The sequence below is a fragment of the Rattus norvegicus genome, chromosome 2 (genome assembly GCF_021556685.1).
Source record: "Rattus norvegicus strain SHRSP/BbbUtx chromosome 2, alternate assembly SHRSP_T2T, whole genome shotgun sequence".
NCBI lineage: Eukaryota > Metazoa > Chordata > Mammalia > Rodentia > Muridae > Rattus > Rattus norvegicus.
The window spans coordinates 213,186,205-213,203,917 of NC_141535.1; the positions used below are offsets into that span (position 1 = coordinate 213,186,205).

The following is a 17,713-nucleotide window of genomic DNA, read 5'->3' on the forward strand; positions in this document are numbered from 1 at the left end:
GTAGACCCACTGAGTGGAGAGGTCAGGGTTCAATAAGGAAGCTCACACAGTTTTGGGTTGTTGTTGTTGTTATTGTTGTTGTTGTTGTTGTTGTTGTTGTTGCTGTTGCTGTTGTTGTTATATTAAAGGTGTCAGGGGCTGGAGAGATGGCTCAGTGGTTAAGAGCACTGACTGCTCTTCCAGAGGACCTGGGTTAAATTCTGCCACCCACAATGGTAGCTCACAACCATCTGTAACTCCAGTTTCAACACCCTCAGGCAGACATATACCAATGCTCATGAAATTAAAAAAAAAGTATCAAGACCTTGATCATCTGTGTCTTCCAGAAAATATCACCAGTAGTGCACTCTACTGAGGACATTATGCTGACTGGGCAAGAGCTGGAGGTAGCAATCACTTTAGACTTGTTGGTAGCACATGTGCACATTAGAGGGATCCAATCAAAACCCAAGGCCCTGCTACCTCAGTGAAATTTCTAGGAGTCCAGTAGTGTGAGGCACGGAGAGATATTCCTTCTAAGGTGAAGGATAAGTTGTTGTGTCTTATCCCTCCCACCATTAAGAACCAAGCACAACATTTAGTGGCCCTATTTGGATTCTGGGGACAGCACATTCCTCACTTAGGTGTATGACTTTGGCCCATATACGAAGTGACAAGGAAGGCTGCGAGCTGTGTCCGGGGCCTGGAGCAGGAGAAGGCTCTTCAGCAGGTCCAGGCTGCTGTGCAGGCTGCTTTACCACTTGGATCATGTGATCCACAGACCTGATGGCACTTCAGGTGTCAGTGGCAACAGTGATGCTTTGGGGAGATTTAGCAGGTGAATAGTTAAGTCACGGAGGAGAGTTCTGTTTCTCTATGGAAACCTACATCTCAATCACCTTCTCTACAGTTAGAATAGCCATTCTGAAAACGTGAGCGTCACGTTAGATTTTATACTTTGACTGTCAATTATATTGTTATGCATTAATCTACCACCAGAGGAAAAGGGGAAAGAAAAATTAATGACAGATTTGGTAAAACTGGAAAAACAGTAGCCAAAGCAATTTTAAAGAATAATCCTTACAAAAGTATCATAACGGCTAACCTCAAATTATACTGCAGAGCCATGGTGATCAAGAAGGCCTGGTACTGACATAAAGCAGATAAGATAGGGATGAAGAGACATCAGCCCTTGAGGCTCTTCCAGGGGACCCAGGATCAGTTACCAGCACCTCACATGGCCGCTTACAATGGTCTGCACCTCCAATCCCAGGGGACCTGATTAACATTTCTTACCTCTGCAGGCACTAGGTCTGCATGCAGTGCACATGTGTACACACAGGCAAAACTCATACACATAATTTTTTATAATTAAATAGACATATTTCAAGGGATCAATGAGAGGACCCAGAAATAAAACTCTAATAAAGTTAGACCCATTTGAGTTTTTACAAAGGAGTGAAAAGCATACATTTGCAGGGAGGGAGGATAGCCTATTTGACAGATGGTCCTGACAAAACCTGCTGTCTACCTTTAGGAGAATAAGGGAGGATTCATATCTTTCAAAAGTCAACTCAAAGTAGATCAAAGACTTTAATTTAAAACCCAAAATAGTGAGACTATTGAAAACACAGGGAATACTCCCTAAGACTGTTGGCAGAATTTCTACAGCACAGAAACTAGTCCCAAGCACCAGCAGCCACTACCTGGGCCTGTCTGCAATGAAAAGATCCCCACACAGCAAAAGAAGCCATCAGCAGAGCAGACTGACAGGATCGGAGCAGGTCTGCACCAGCTATGAATATGCAATAAAACTGCAAATGCACAAGTGGGCTAATGAAGAAATAGACAGTTTTCAAAAGCAGAAACAGAGGTGGCCAATAACTATTTTAAAAAGGGTTCAAGAATCCTAGCCTTCAAGGAGATGTAAACTATCTTTGAGATGCCATCTTACCTCAGTCAGAATGGCTCTCTCAACAAATTTAATAGCAAATGTTGGAGACAATAAGGGGGATGGGGGGCCATTATTCACTGCTGACAAGAGTGTAAGTCAACCTAGCCGATATGGAAGTTAGTTTAGAGGTTCCTCCAAAACTTAAAGATGGACCTACCGTACGGTCCATCTATATATACCTCCTGGGCATGTGTTCATGGAACTGCATGCCCTACACAGTACTGTTTACATGCTCATGTTTACTGCTGCTTGATTCACTCTAAGAAAGGTCAGGAATCAACCTTGTAGTCTATCAACAGATGACAGACCAGGAAATATGGTACAAACTTAAACAAATACTTTCAGCTCCCAAGAAAAACCACAACAATTTCATAAAAATGGGTGAGCTTAGGATATATAATACTGAACAAGGTCACACAGTCTCGGAAAGAAAAACCTATAATGTATAGACACAGATCTGGATACAGATGATATAGATATATATGTCCATTGATGTGAACAAAAGCACATGTAGGAAGAGTGTAATTTAGAAAGCAGAGCAAGAAAGCGTAAATATTAGACAATGAGAAAGTCCAGGTAATGACATGAGTCTGGGAGGATATAGAAGCTAAAATAATTTTTTAATAACCATTACTATTTATTTGGGCAGTTGGCTCAGTGGTTAATAACTCTGTTGCTCTTACAGAGGACCTGTAACCCACATGGTGATTCACAACCGAATGTAACTCCAGTCTTAGGGGATCTGAAACCTTCTTTTGGCTTCTAAAGATACTACACATGGACATGGGACACAGATAAACATGTAAAAAATTCTCATACATGTAAAATAACAAATGTAAAAAAATCTTCAAAAGTAATCGTTATTATCGGTAGTTTTATATTGATAATTAATTTTGTAAGTGATATGGGATAAAGGCAGACTTGAAGCTTGATCAGTGTTGAGAGCTAGGATTTTAAAAATGAACTGAGAGGTGAGAATCTAAGGCAGGTGGCGTTTCGTTAGACAGAATCCTATTGTCCTGAGTTTGAATTGAAAATATCCTGAGAAATTATGCTGCATTCTAGTTCTGTCCCCTGAACGAGTTCCTGCACAATGACCAGCGACTGGTACGGAGCTTCTGCTAGACTGTAGCCTCTGATTCAGTCTGGAGCAGCCATGGTTCCACCGAGACATGAGTGGTTGAACTAGGGAGCAAGTAGGTGAGTACAGGCAGCCTTGTTACACTGAAAATAAGGAGATTACCAGAAAGCAGTGGAGTTGTGTCCAGAGAACAGAGAAGTTTGTAGTGGTCAAAATGAAAGAAGGTAAGCACCCAGAAGGACTGAAATATATAAATAAATTTAATACAAGAATTCAAATAATAAAGCTATGTAAGGGGCAGTATGATGTGGCTTCCTGCCCCTAGGTCAGAGCCAGCAGGGCATGGGGCTTCACAAGTATTGTGGTTGCAGTGGGCCTAAGGCTTGTGCATATAATAGTAATAATAATAATTTTTAAATATATACTACATTTTTTCACATTCCTCCTTTGAGGAATGCCCTCTCTGCCAACATTAATGATTCCAATGATAATCAGAGACAGCACGAGTCCAGGAATTGAGGGTGTGGCTATGTCTTTAGCAAAATGGTAAATGCTGAGATCTTTGGGATGGCCCTGATGGCTGTGGAAAAGAACTCTAAAAACATGAGTTCAAAAATATGTGATTTTTCAACTATGTAATATATAAGGATTAATTGTATAAGGAGCTTCAAAGATCCAAAGGAACAAATGCAGCTATGAATCAGTTTATCAGAAAGCTATAGACAGGCAGACATAAATGCAGGCAGATTCCTGAGTTCAAGGTCAACTGGAACAGAGAGAATTTAGATCCAAGTGTTGTCAGAATGATAATTCCAGGACACCGCCTCATCCAACTATCTTATTGTCTGCTTGCGCTTGCTGTCTCTTCCTAAGAATTAAGGGGCTGGGGTCATGGGATGCAGATTCATGGGATAATCAAAAGGCAATTGGGGTAAAGACTGAATTGATATGTTAAATAAAAACTGGGCTTTTGATTTGCAAGAGATGAGCTATCCAGAGAGTTTAGAATAGCAAGAGAAAGCCAGAGCAAGAACACAAACATCAGTCTGGAAAGCTGTCTTGATCAGAACATAGGCTAGCAGCTTGGACCCAGGATTTGACTTTGAGTCATTTGTTTTTGCAGCTCTCAAACACCCCTTCTCTCAGAGCCCCTCTCCAAGCCTAGGCTGGTCCTTGCCTACATTCTATTGTTTCCCCTTTGCTAAATGCTTGAGAACCAAGTCTGTTTTTAATGGATATACTTGGAAGAAACCTGTTTTCTTAAATATGAATTACACTGAGCACAACCAAATAATTGATCTGGGAAACTTTCTCTGGTAATAATAAAATTAAATTAATTAAATAAAATAAACCTAAGAAGTGTTGGCTTTGACTGTCACCCTTGTGAAAAACACCTAAATAAAAGGACTCCAGTATCACAAAAAGAGGGGCAGACGCCATGTAATTAGCCACTACTAGAAGTCTGCAGCGTCATGCGTAAGGAAATGGACTGAGAAGAAAATGAAATGTCAATCTAGCTGAGCCTTGAGAAAGCTGAAAGTGGCATCATAAGAACGTGGTCTACAGAAACCAGACTCTGAGAAACCAAACCAGAAGATTCATCAGCAACAGAAATTGCAAGAAAAGGTCAAAAGAAAAAATACAAGAAACTTAAAGACCTATCTACCAGTTTCAATACAGTATTTGGTGGTGTTTTTCACACACCTTTTATAAACAAGTGCTTAAGACATGGAGTTTGCTGTGACATTTGTTTCCCAGGATTGCCAGAAGCTACATCCATAAAGTCTCATCAACCTGACTGCCCAAATGTTAGCTGAACAAGTATGATGCCAATAGACATGACGACATGGTTGAGGCAAAGCTCACAAGGCCTCAACCCTTCGCAAAGACTACAGATAACTAAAGAACAGTGGGGGCAAGAGAGACCATCTTCCCCAGCACGCCAGTTGATTGCCCAATACCAAATGCTCAGCCCTGAAAACATACATGCAAGTAACAGTACTCTGACTGAGCAGCTTGTATGTGTGTAGTTAGAAATATGTCTCTCTGTGTGTGTTTGCTTGCACACACACACACACACACCCCACACGTTATAACAATTAATGAAAAAAAGAAGCCAAGAATGTGAAAACAAGCAAGGAATGGGTATACAGAAATGCTTAGAAGGAGGAAACAGGAGAGGGACATGCTCTAATTATATTCATAATCTCAAAAATTAAAAACAATTTTTTTTCAAAAGAAGACAGGAAGCGAGGAGGAGGGAGTAGATCTGGGAAGAGTTAGGGAAGGAGTGGAGGGTGGATACGATCAAAACACATTGTATGAAATTCTTAAGGAATTTAGTGCTTTTTTTAATTAAAGAAATGGTGGCTCTGTAAGTAGGTTGCTGGTTATTCATGTAGGTGGGTAGTCTTGCCATTTACTGACAAAACTGAAACGTGTCTCTTGTTACAGAGGATCATGTTATAGTGATTATGTGGTTAAAGCAAACGCAACATTGTTTCTGTTTCTCATTACTGTTTCATACAAATGTTACTAATGTGGTAGAAATAACAGGTTTGCTACATTTCATTATCTTCTTTCAAAGTCTCTGTTTCCAAGAGGATGCTTTACCCCTAACACTCAGTCTGCTGTGTGTTTCAGATAGCAGAACTCGTGGCAGCCGAATTCTTTGATCAAGGAGACAGAGAGAGAAAAGAACTTAACATGGAGCCCGCTGTAAGTCCACTTTGTTGGAATCCTTCGCTACATTTTAATGCTAACTACTTGGTTTAGAGACAGGTTCTTACTGTGTATGTCATTCTTCTCTCTGTCATGAATCCTATGGCCTCAGACTCTTGGTGCTGGTGTGACAAGGGTGTGACCACTCTTGCCTAAAGTGTATATTGTTTAACACTTCTATGACACCTTTCATCAGGTTTACTACTTAACACACACTCTCTCTCTCTCTCTCTCTCTCTCTCTCTCTCTCTCTCTCTCTTTCTCTCTCGTTTTTGGATTTTTTAATTTACATTTCAAATGTTATTCCCTTTCCCGGTTTCCCAGACATAAGCCCCTGCTTCCATCCTCCTCCCCTTCTTTTCTATAAGGGTGTGCCTTTCCCTTCAGCCTTGTGTGGTCCCTGATTTTAGTGGGATCGCTTCAAAGATTCTCTGCATTTAGTTTGATGTTAGCTACTGGTTTGCTGTATATGGCTTTTACTATGTTTAGGTATGGACCTTGAATTCCTGATCTTTCCAGGACTTTTATCATGAAGGGGTGTTGAATTTTTTCAAATACCTTCCCAGCATCTAATAAAATGATCATGTGGTTCTTATCTTTGAGTCTGTTTATATAGTGGATTACGTTGATGCATTTCCGTATATTGAACCATCCCTGCTTCCCTGGGATGAAGCCTACTCATGATGGATGATTGTTTTGATGTATTCTTGGATCCAGTTTATGAGAATTTTATTGAGTATTTTTGTGTCAATATTCATAAGGGAAAGTGGTCTGAAGTTCTCTTTCTTTGTTGGGTCTTTGTGTGGTTTAGGTATAAGAGTAATTGTGGCTTCATAGAAGGAATTTGGTAGTGCTCTGCCTGTTGCTATTTTGTAGAATAGTTTGGACAGTATTTGGTATGAGGTCTTCTATGAAGGTCTGATAGAATTCTGCACTAAACCCTTCTGGTCCTGGGCTCTTTTTGGCTGGAAGACTTTTTAATAACTGCTTCTATTTCTTTAGGAGTTATGGAGTTGTTTAGATGGTTTATTTGTTCCTGATTTAACTTTGGTACCTGGTATCAGTCTAGAAAATTGTCCATTTCCTGCAGATTTTCCAGTTTTGTTGAATATAGGCTTTTGTAGTAGGATCTGATGATTTTTTTAATTTCCTCAGATTCTGTTGTTATGCCTCCCTTTTCATTTCTGATTTTGTTAATTTGAATACATTCTCTGTATCCTCTGGTTAGTCTGGCTAAGAGTTTATCTATCTTGTTGATTTTCTCAAAGAACCACCTCCTGGTTTTGTTGATTCTTTTTATGGTCCTTTTGGTTTCTATTTGGTTGATTTCAGCCCTGAGTTTGATTATTTCCTGCTTTCTACTCCTCTTGGGTGTATTTGCTTCTTTTTGTTCTAGAGCTTTTAGGTGTGCTGTCAAGCTGCTGATGTATGCTCTCTCCTGTTTCTTTTTGCAGGCACTCAGAGCTATGAGTTTTCCTCTTAGCACAGCTTTCATTGTGTCCCATAAGTTTGGGTATGTTGTGCCTTCGTTTTCATTAAATTCTAAAATGTCTTTAATTTCTTTCTTTATTTCTTTCTTGACCAGGTTATCATTGAGTGGAGTGTTGTTTAACTCCCATGTCTATATGGGCTTTCTGTTGTTTTTGTTGTTATTGAAGACCAGCCTTAGTCCATGGTGGTCAGGTAGGATGCATGAGATTATTTCTATCTTCCTGTATCTGTTGAGGCCTGTTTCGTGCCCAGTTATATGGTCAGTTTTGGTGAAGGTACCATGAGGTGCTGAGAAGAAGGTATATCCTTTTGTTTTAGGATGAAATGTTCTATAAATATTTGTTAAATCCATTTGGTACATGACTTCTGTTAATTTCCCTATGCCCCTATTTAATTTCTGTTTCCATGATCTGTCCATTGATGAGAGTGGGATGTTGAAATCTCCTACTATAATTGTATGAGGTGCAATGTGTGATTTGAGCTTTAGTAAGGTTTCTTTTACGAATGTAGGTGCCCTTGCATTTGGGGCTGATATTCCAGATTGGGAGTTCATTTTGGTGGGTTTTTCCTTTGATGTATATGAAGTATCCTTCCTTATCTTTTTTGATGACTTTTGGTTGAAAGTCAATTTTATTCAATATTAGACTCCAACTTGTTTCTTCGGACCATTTGCTTGGAAACTTGTTTTCCAGCCTTTTATTCTGAGATAGTGTCTGTCTTTGTCACTGAGGTGTGTTTCCTGTATGCAGCAAAATGCTGGGTCCTCTTTACGTATCCAGTCTGTTAGTCTATGTCTTTTTATTGGGAAATCAATTCCATTGATGTTAAGAGATATTAAGAAATAATGATTGTTGCTTGCTGTTATTTTTGTTGTTTGAGTTGGAATTATGTTTGTTTGTCTCTCTTCTTTTGGTTTCATTGCAAGGAGATTACTTTCTTGCTTTTTCTAGGGTGTAGTTTCCCTCCTTGTGTTGGAGTTTTTCATCTATTATCCTTTGTAGGGCTGGATTTGTGGAAAGATATTGTGTAAATTTGGTTTTGACATGGAATATCTTTGTTTCTCCATCTATGATAATCGAGAGTTTTGCTGGATATAGTAATCTGGGCTGGCATTTGTGTTCTCTTAGGGTCTGTATAACATCTGCCCAGGATCTTCTGGCTTTCACAGTCTCTGTTGAGAAGTCTGATGTAATACTTATAGGTCTGTCTTTATATGTCACTTGACTCTTTTTCTCTTACTGCTTTTAATATTCTTTCTTTGTTTTGTGCATTTGGTGTTTTGACTATTTTGTGATGGGAGGGATTTCTTTTATGGTTCAATCTATTTGGAGTTCTGTATGCTTCTTGTATGTTAATGGGCATCTTTTCCTTTAGGTTAAGGAAGTTTTCTTCTATAATTTTGTTGAAGATTTTTACTGGCCCTTTAAGTTGGAAGTCTTCACTCTCTTCTATACCTATTATCCTTAGGTTTGATCTTCTCATTGCCTGTATTTCATGGATGTTTTGGACTAGGAGCTTTTTGCCTTTTACATTATCTTTGACAGTTGTGTAGATATTTTCTATGGTATCTTCTGCCCCTGAGATTCTCTCTTCTATTTCTTATAGTCTGTTGGTGATGCTTGTATCTATGACTCCTGATTTCTTTCCTAGGTTTTCTATCTCCAGAGTTGTCTCCCTTTGTGATTTCTTTATTCTTTCTGTTGCCATTTTTAAATCCTGGACAGTTTTGTTCAATTCCTTCACCTGTTTGATTGTGTTTTCCTCTCATTTTTAAAGGGATTTTTGTGTTTCCTCTTTAAGGGCTTCTACTTGTTTACTTGTGTTGTCCTGTATTTCTTTAAGGGAGTTATTTATGTCCTTCTTAAAGTCCTCCATCATCACCATAAAATGTGATTTTAAACCTAAATCTTGCTTTTCGAGTGTGTTTGCATATCCAGTATTTGCTTTGGTGGGAGAACTGGGCTCTGATGATGCCAAGTGTCTTGGTTTCTGCTGCTTAGGTTCCTGCGCTTGCCTCTTGCCATCAGGTTGTCTCTGGTGTTAGCTTGTCTTGCTGTTGTTGACAGTGACCTGATCCTCCTGTAGGCCTATATGTCAGAACTCCTGTAGATCTGTTTTCTTTCAGCTGGATCTGGGATCAGAGAACTCTGCTCTCAGGTGTGTAGATGCTCCAGGAGACTCGCTTTCAGCTCTCGGCACAGGCACAAACCCAAAGGGTCCTGCTCCTAGGTCCCTGTGCCCAGAGGGCACAGATGGCACTGATTTTCTCCTGGGTCAGGTATATGCACAGAATGTAGTAGTCTCCTCTGAGTTCTCAGAAATGTCCTCACTTCTGAAGGTCCAGCTCTCCCCCATGGGATTTGGGTGCAGGGAGCTATGTGACTGGTTCAGTTCAGTTCCAGGAGCAGGCAGAAATCAGCAGGTTCCTGCTGCTGACTGCTGCTATATTCCTGTATCCAGAGGCCACTATGCAGTTTCCTCTTGTGCCAGAGATGTGGGCAGAAGTGGGCAGAAGTGGCATTTTGTCCTGCAGTCTCAGGATTGTCTGCACTTCTGGGAGTTCAGCTTTCTCTCCCACAAGATTTGGGTGCAGGGAGCTGTGGGATCAGTTCAGTTCAGTTCCAGGCACAGCCAGAAACTGGAAGTGTCCCATCCCAGAGGAGTTCTGCCTTTGTGTGTCCTGAGTCTACCAGGCAGGTCACTTGGAGCGGAAAAGTTGATCTTACCTCTGCTCTCAGCTGTGTAGGCACTCCTGGTGACTGGCTTTCAGCTCTTGGAGCAGGCAGAAATCCAAAGGGTCTTGCCCCAGACTGTTCCTAGGTCCCTGTGCCCAGGGGACACAGATGTCACTAGGCGATTTCCCCTTGGGTTGGGAATGTGGGCAGAGAGTAGTTGTTTCCTCTGAGTTCTCAGGAGTGTCTACACTTCTCACTTTCTCTCTTTTTAGAAGAATTATACATGGTGATTACAAAAGCCAGCTAGGAAGACAAATATTGCTTACATATCATGGCCTTGTTTTTCCTTCTAGTTTGTCTGTAATAAGGTGCTTTTATTCTAATATGATCATAGGTGCATACGGATCATAATTATATGAAATATATGCAGCCACAACTTAATTCACTTCCTTTGCTGTCATATTTGCCACGTTCATTGTTACAAACAGCACTGTGATAAGAGCTGCGTTGCTCTTTTTTACTCTTCTGTGGAGATAAATAAACTTCCATAGGGGAGCAATGACTTCAAGAGTGTTTGCATAGCAACCATTTAATATAAACGTATGCATCTCAGATGGGAGAGAAGGATTCTTCTCAAACCATTTATACTTCAGTTACTTCCTTTTCTTTGTAGAGTTGGGAATGTATACACATACATGTGTATGTATGTATGTATGTATGTATGTATGTATATGTGTCTGCCTGCATGTATTTACATATGTTTGCACCCTTTAAGGTAACCAACAATTCATCTTTTTTTACAGTCAGCCTTTCCTGCACACTTTGAATAAATGTAGACCTGTTTGTGTGTATTTTCAGGATCTAATGAACAGGGAGAAGAAAAATAAAATCCCAAGTATGCAAGTTGGGTTCATAGACGCCATCTGCTTGCAGCTGTATGAGGTATTTACAGAGAAAAATACTAGAAATACTAGACTGCTAAAGTTAGATTATGTTGTGAATTGAATCTGAAGTGCATTGAAAAGATTAACACTAGATGCGTATTTTTGCTTCTATGTCAAAAAACATAATTATCACTGGTATTGTTTCTTTTTGCTGATGAATGTGATGTCTGTACAGATGTAAAATGTAGGGATACATTTTACATTCACTATTTTGCAAAGGCATTGACTCACTCCGGGTATAAATATCTACAGAGTGCCTAGGGTGTGCTGGACACTTACATTAATTTAGGGGATGCTAAGAGGCGCATGATGGTGCTGTCCTCGAGGGGGATATTTCCTGCATACTCTGTGGTAGCATAATCTTGCTAAAGCTTAATTTTAGCTTAAGTACAAAAAATTGTCACCCGACTCTTTTTTTTTCACTGTCATATTATGAACATTTTTCTGGGGACATTTTAAAAGGAGGAGGTTACAGGAATACAGGCTCCGATTTCTACCCTCTGTCAGTTTTACTTCTTGGCTTTTTGTAGCTTTTGTTCTTCCAGCAAAAAACAAAACAAAACAAAACAAAACAAAACAAAAAACAAACAAAAAAAACAAAAAACAAAAAACAAAAACAAAAAAAACAAAAAACAAAAAAACAAAAAACTTCAGTGTTTAGATGTTTATTATCCCACTACAGAAAGGAGATCATGTCTTTGTTTCTAAAAAGTGCAAATGGATTTAAGTTTTATTTATTTGAGAAATTATCCTGAAGTTATCATAAAAGGTTAAGGCCAGACAGAAACTACAATTTTCCAATCCAGACGTTGCAGATTCAATAACTGGATGTGTAAAGTTCTCCTTCCACAGAGAGAATATTCACTCCAAATGTGTAGTTAGTGCAGACCCCAACTGAGAATCCACTGCTTTTATCCTTATTCTGGGGTTCAGTGTTCTATTGCTGTGAAGAGACATCATGACCAGGCAATTCTTATATAGGAAAGCATTTAATTGGGGCTGGCTTACAGTTTCAGAGGTTTAGTCCATTATCATTGTGGCCAGAAGCAGCCAAGCACGGTACTCGAGTGGTTGAGAAGTAGAAAACTACATCTTCATCCACAGGCAGAGGGGGGAGAAGGAGGGAGGCAGGGAGGAGGGGAGGGAGGGAAGATAGAGATGGAGAGAGAGAGAGAGAGAGAGAGAGAGAGAGAGAGAGAGAGAGAGAGAGAGAGAAGCTGCTTGGGCTTGGGATTTTGAAACCTCAGAGTCCACTCCCAGTGACACATTTCCTCCAACAAGACCACACCTCCTAATCCTTCTCAAATAGTGCTACCCCCTGGTCACTGAGCCTATATGAGTCTATGGGGGCCATCGTATTCAAACCACCAAAAAAAGCATGGACAGGTTTAATACAGTCTGCTAATTAGGATGAGGGAGAAGGTAGAACAGAAGACACCAAAGGAAACTGAGGAAAAGGCCACTGCATGTCCACCTCTGCAGCACTGTTTCCCCACAGACTACAGGGTCCATTTGGTTAGTTTCCTCCTTTGTGTAGTTCTTCCTCAGAAGCGGCTAGGAGCAGAATTTTAGGTACCCTCAACCCTCCTCTGCATGACAGACACCTTCTCTGTTGGTTGAATAAAGAGCTTTTCTCAGCCGATGACACCCGTGGCTCTTGACTTTTCCCATCCCTGAAATCAATCGGAAAGAATTGTGTTGTCAGAAGAGCCGTTGTAGACTCCACTCTGTGGTGCGGTTTGTACGCTCACTCGTTATGCTGTTGGGAATTCTGTATGATCTTAAGTAGTGTTTTACTTTTACAGTGAAAGTAGTACATTTTCACTGCAAAGCAAACAGAACGCCCTGGGAGGCAAACCGGAAGATAAAGTCTCTCACGGTCTTACTATTTAGAGGTAGCTACCGATGCTGGTGCGTGTGCCGTAAGGTGTCTTAATGTCATTTAATAAAAAATTGGTTTTTGAAATCCATGATATAACACACATGGCTCTGTTACAGAGGTGTGCCTGAGACATTTGTGACGACCATCAAATACTTTTAAGATATTACTAAGCCTTGCTGTGACATTTGTCATGTCTCTACAAAGAAAGCTACAGCAAATGTTCTGGTAGCTAAATGGCACTGTGCTTGGTATATAATAATAACCTTTATTAAAATCTTGCATTATAAAAGCACATTGTATAAAGCCATTCTGTGGGAAAGCAACGGTACGGCCTCCCACGTCACCCTCTGGAAGTGCCAGCTTGCATGAAGGTTAAGATCTACCTCAGTGAGCCCACACACAAAGCTCAGTGTTTACGAACTTTTAAGATTCGTTTTTATTTTTAATTATGCATGTCTTCTCATGGGTACCTGCAAAGGGGTACAGGCGTTCCTAGAGGCCAGAGGCAATGGACCCCTGGGACATTAGGCAGTTATGAGGCACCAAACATGAGAGCTGGGAACCAAACTCAGGTCCTATACAAGGAGCAGTATATGTTCTTAGCTGCCAAGCCATCACCGCCCCCCCCCCACCACCACGCCATCAAACTCCCTCAGTGTTACTTTGAAATACCTGTACTTTGTCTCTAAGTATGTCTCCTTAGCCGGATAGCGTAAGGGGATTCCGTGGCAAATACCCTGTGTATGTTTCTAGAACCTATGAGAATGCCAGCCGCGCCGCTGCTCAGGCAATGGATGTGGCCCTCGTGGCAAGCCTGCAGCAGCGGCTTTTCCCTAATTGTTTTCCTTTCTTTTCCTTAGGCCCTGACCCACGTCTCAGAAGACTGTTTGCCCCTGCTGGATGGCTGCAGGAAGAACAGGCAGAAATGGCAAGCCCTCGCAGACCAGCAGGAGAAGACGCTCCTTAATGGGGAGAGCGGCCAGGCCAAGCGGGACTGACCTTCTCCCCCTCCTCCTCTCCCCCACCCCCACCGGGTGTTCGAACTGCCCTAGGCCTGGTTTCGCCATACACTATGCAGACTCGAGTGCACTTTGCCACTGCTGTATTTTATTTTTGCACAACTTCTGAGAGCATGAGGTGTTTCAGAGATTGCTACCTACTTTCCGTGCTTTTGTTTTATGCCACTGAAGTGGAGCCGTCAGTCATGCCCACTCTAACACTTTGATAAGAGTGGTGTAAACTGCATTCCCACACGCAGCTTGGTTATGCTTGGGGAGTATGAATAACCGGCCTTTGTGTTTCTGAGTCACCAGTCTTTCAAACACGTTAGGAATCGTTCTCGGAAGTGGGTTAGGGGCGAACTGAATGTGTCCTGGGACATTTAAAGCCATCCTGAAATTAACGCTGAGTGGATGTTAGGGAGAAATGAATGTGTTTTAACTTGTCGGAAGTGTCTCGACCAAGTTAAAGACTTGTGAAGCAAGAAAACGTGGTACCTAATTGCTCTGCTCTCTCTGGGATGGAGAGAACTAGCAGTGCATCCCATCTGTGGCCGAACAAACTTAAGCGACAGCCCATCCACGCAGTCTCCCTTCAGCATGCAGAACGCCCGGGCCAGATGATTCCTCCCCCCACTGACTGTCCTAAGAGAGAGTGCCTGTCAGACATGGGAGGGCCCTGGATAGCCCTCAGCCAAGAGAAATGTTTTACTTGAAGGTCTTTCTGACAATCCACTTTTTTAAACGCTGAAAACTTTTTAAACTCTCCTTTTTGAATTTTTCTTTTACTTCTCATCTCCTTAATTCAACAGTTTTAAGTTTCAACAGAGAAGTGGTCACAGGAGTGCCTGCCTGAAGGTAGATAGGATGGCACATATGTGAGTGCAAGTATGGTCTCTATTCCTTCTGTCACCTGAAATTGACAGGAAAAAATGAATAATTCTATGAGTAGGGGAGGTCTGTTTCCAATTGGCAGGCCAGACAATGAATTCAAAGGAGCAGTGTGTGAAAAAGTCTTCCTGCCCAAACAAAACAACGTTTAGTACTCGGGGAATAGAAAATGGATCGAACCAAGCGACTGCAGTGGGGGAAGAGTATCTGCTCCACGTGTGAAGGATGGTTTGGGTCTGGGCAGAATTAGAAGGGTATGATTTCTTAATTCCCACCCTCTCCCCCAGTTCTCCCAATGAGGGTGAAGTACTTGGTCTGGGTTTCTAGCATTAATTTGCCTTAAAATGGTTTCTTTCCCCTTTCCTCTCTGTTTAAAACTCACCATGGTCATTTTAATCCTGTGTATGTATATTTTATTGGGGTTTTGTTCTTCCTCAGATATGGAAGGGCAAGGCTGGTATTGCTTTGTGCTGGTCAAGGCTAGTCCAGGGAATTGTCACCCACTGCTAAATGTATTCTTGTTGTAATACGTGTATTTTTTTTTCAGAATTTTATTTTATTTTTATTCCATGTCGTGTAGATGAAACCTGTAAGGTTGCTGTAATGCACTGGTGTGTAAATGATTAGACTTTCACTAATACTAATCATATCAGCATTGAATACGCCTACGCAGAGTGTGGACGTGCTGCCTAGAGGATGCCCACAAGCCTGGCGTTGTACCCCACACACTGAGACTGAGCAGCTCTGCTGAAATACCGCCATAGACATGTGTAGCTTCTCCACACTCCTCTGACTTGAGCCACTGAGAGTATTTTTAAAGATGACAGATCATAAGTGGAGGATTTGTCTAACATAGTAATAGGCAAGAAGTCCTATGTAGATTGGAAATTATCTGCTTGCTTTAGGCAATGGTTTGTTTTACTCTAGACATTAACATAGGAAAAGCAGTGTCGTGCCTGTGACATTTTTACTGCTAGGTATTTTAGTTCAGACAGAGGAGAATGCTATTTAATTCAAGTAATTTTTTTTATTTTATAGGAAAACCATTCCATACGTGGATTTCTATCTGTGGTACAAGAAAACAAGTCATAGGTTTTGTTCTTAATGTGAATATTGCCTTTTCAGTATCCACTCAAGTTGGAATATATTTATCACATTGTAATATTATAATTCCCCTCTCATGCTGCCGCGAATCGATAGTGCCCGTTATGAACAAGATGGTGCTCTGGTCCTGGACTCTTTGTTTGACAAACTGCTTGGCCGGCTGTAGTGAAATAATACGATATCATTTCATTTTAACTTTCAGCCAGAAAAATCCTCATGGTTTGGTGACTTGTGTGTAAAGTGTCCTGATCTTACACGTTTAGAAGAGTCGCCTTTGCCAGTCAGGATGCTTAACCTCTGGACCTAAGGAAGGTGTGCAGCAGTTCGGAAAGAGCTTGTGTTTGAGGGGAATGTCCCAGGAAGCAGCTCTTAAGCCTTCCTTATGGCCTTTGAGACCCCGTCGGAAAACGGGGTATTGAGGCAGAGTGACCCCAAGTACTTTTGATTCACTCCACACAGACCTGGCTCAGAGCACAGACGCAGGATGACACTCTCACTGGTTGGCTAATGATGACAGAGCTTCTTTTAGGGACAGCATGGAGATGAGGGAGTATGTGAAAATGTACTGGAGATAATGGTTTCTTGGAGGAACTTGAGTCCCCGAGACTCTTGCCTACCTGTTAAGTGCCTTTACTCTCAGAACGTTGCCGAAGTGTGAGGCTTGGCACCTGTTACATTTCCAAACTTCCCGAGTTTCTCGCTAGGTTACACTCCTAAACCTTATCGGGTGAGCGGCATGGCCTTTTCTTTAACTTGATTTAAGGTGAGAAGAGACGAAATGTTCCCCGCTCTCCTGGAAACAGCTGTCTCAAATAAGGTGGCAGAATTTAATTACTCAGCATCCACCGTGCTTCAGCCCCTTTTTATTAGATCCTCTCCTTACGTTAGGTACAGTGCTCAGATGCTGAAACAGCAGGGAGTCCGGGGAGCTCATGGGCCACACAGGAAATGACTAAGAGTGCCATTCCTCGACCTGCCAACCTAACATGCAAGGGCACAAGGCTTTGTATCGCTGTCCTCTTCGTCTGTAACACACGCTGTGCACTTTTATCCAAAACCTCTTAAGAAGCTGTCAGTGAACATTCTGTCTTCCTGTTGGCATGGATCATTTACCTTGCTGATAGCTTTAAGAACACCTTACATAAGGAGTCCCATCTTCCGTGACATAGGTCATGCAACCAGAGAGAGAGAGAGAGAGAGAGAGAGAGAGAGAGAGAGAGAGAGAGAGATCAGAGTTCTCGGACCATTCAACTGCAGATTTGGACTTTCTGCCCTCTCACAGAGAGCAAATAAGGAAGTATTAAAGCTTACCTCACCTCTCCACGTTGTTATCAAAAGCCTGTGTAGACATGTCTTGAATGTCATTGAAAGTGATGTAAATAGCTGAAAAATAGAAATTTCTATTACAGTTTAAGAACTCTAATGAACAGTCACTCGCCACTGTTGACGATCTATTTGTATTCTTATGCCTTTTCAATATATCTGAACAAATATATAGTTTCTGCCACTATTTTTATACTAGCATCAAAGAGTTACTATGTAAATTATGTTTTGCTGTGAAGTCATCCAAAAACGACTGAAATGTTGGTTTCTTTCCTTTCCTCACCCCACATGATAAACCATTTCCAGTGATCCTTCTTCGAGGGTGTCATTCTCCAGAAGCACACACCCACCTGGCCCCGGGTCCCTGTGGAGTCAGACCTGGTCAGGGAAGGGGAGAACTCACCACGTTGCTGGTTCTCATTTTGCAGTGCTGTAAAAATAAAGGGAATGAACGAGAATGCATGTGGTGTGATCATTAGGGGACCTGGAGCTCTGAGGCTGAGGGCTTTACACTGGGGAAGCTGGTTCAGCTGGTCTGAGAGAATCTTACATGTGGCATGACCACTAGTCAGTACTTACATAGACTCTTCAATACCAGTCTTTTTCCTTATCGGTCATGTTTCATGCTACCAATTTGAGAGTGGTGTTTCCCACCTTAACGGCGCTATGG

At 41.5% G+C, this 17,713-nt stretch overlaps 1 protein-coding gene across 2 annotated transcripts in view; it reads left to right on the forward strand.

The window, feature by feature from the left end:
* Pde5a (phosphodiesterase 5A) overlaps positions 1 to 17,501 on the forward strand; it is a 144,432-nt gene extending 126,931 nt beyond the window's left edge. Inside the window, exons 19-21 of one of the 2 annotated variants that reach the window (XM_087615296.1) lie at positions 5,658 to 5,732; positions 10,760 to 10,843; positions 13,588 to 17,501. In XM_087615296.1, coding sequence (XP_087471422.1) covers positions 5,658 to 5,732; positions 10,760 to 10,843; positions 13,588 to 13,725 — 297 coding nt within the window. In that variant the 3' untranslated portion in view covers positions 13,726 to 17,501. 2 annotated transcript variants of the gene reach the window in all.
* The last annotated feature ends 212 nt before the right edge of the window (positions 17,502 to 17,713 follow it).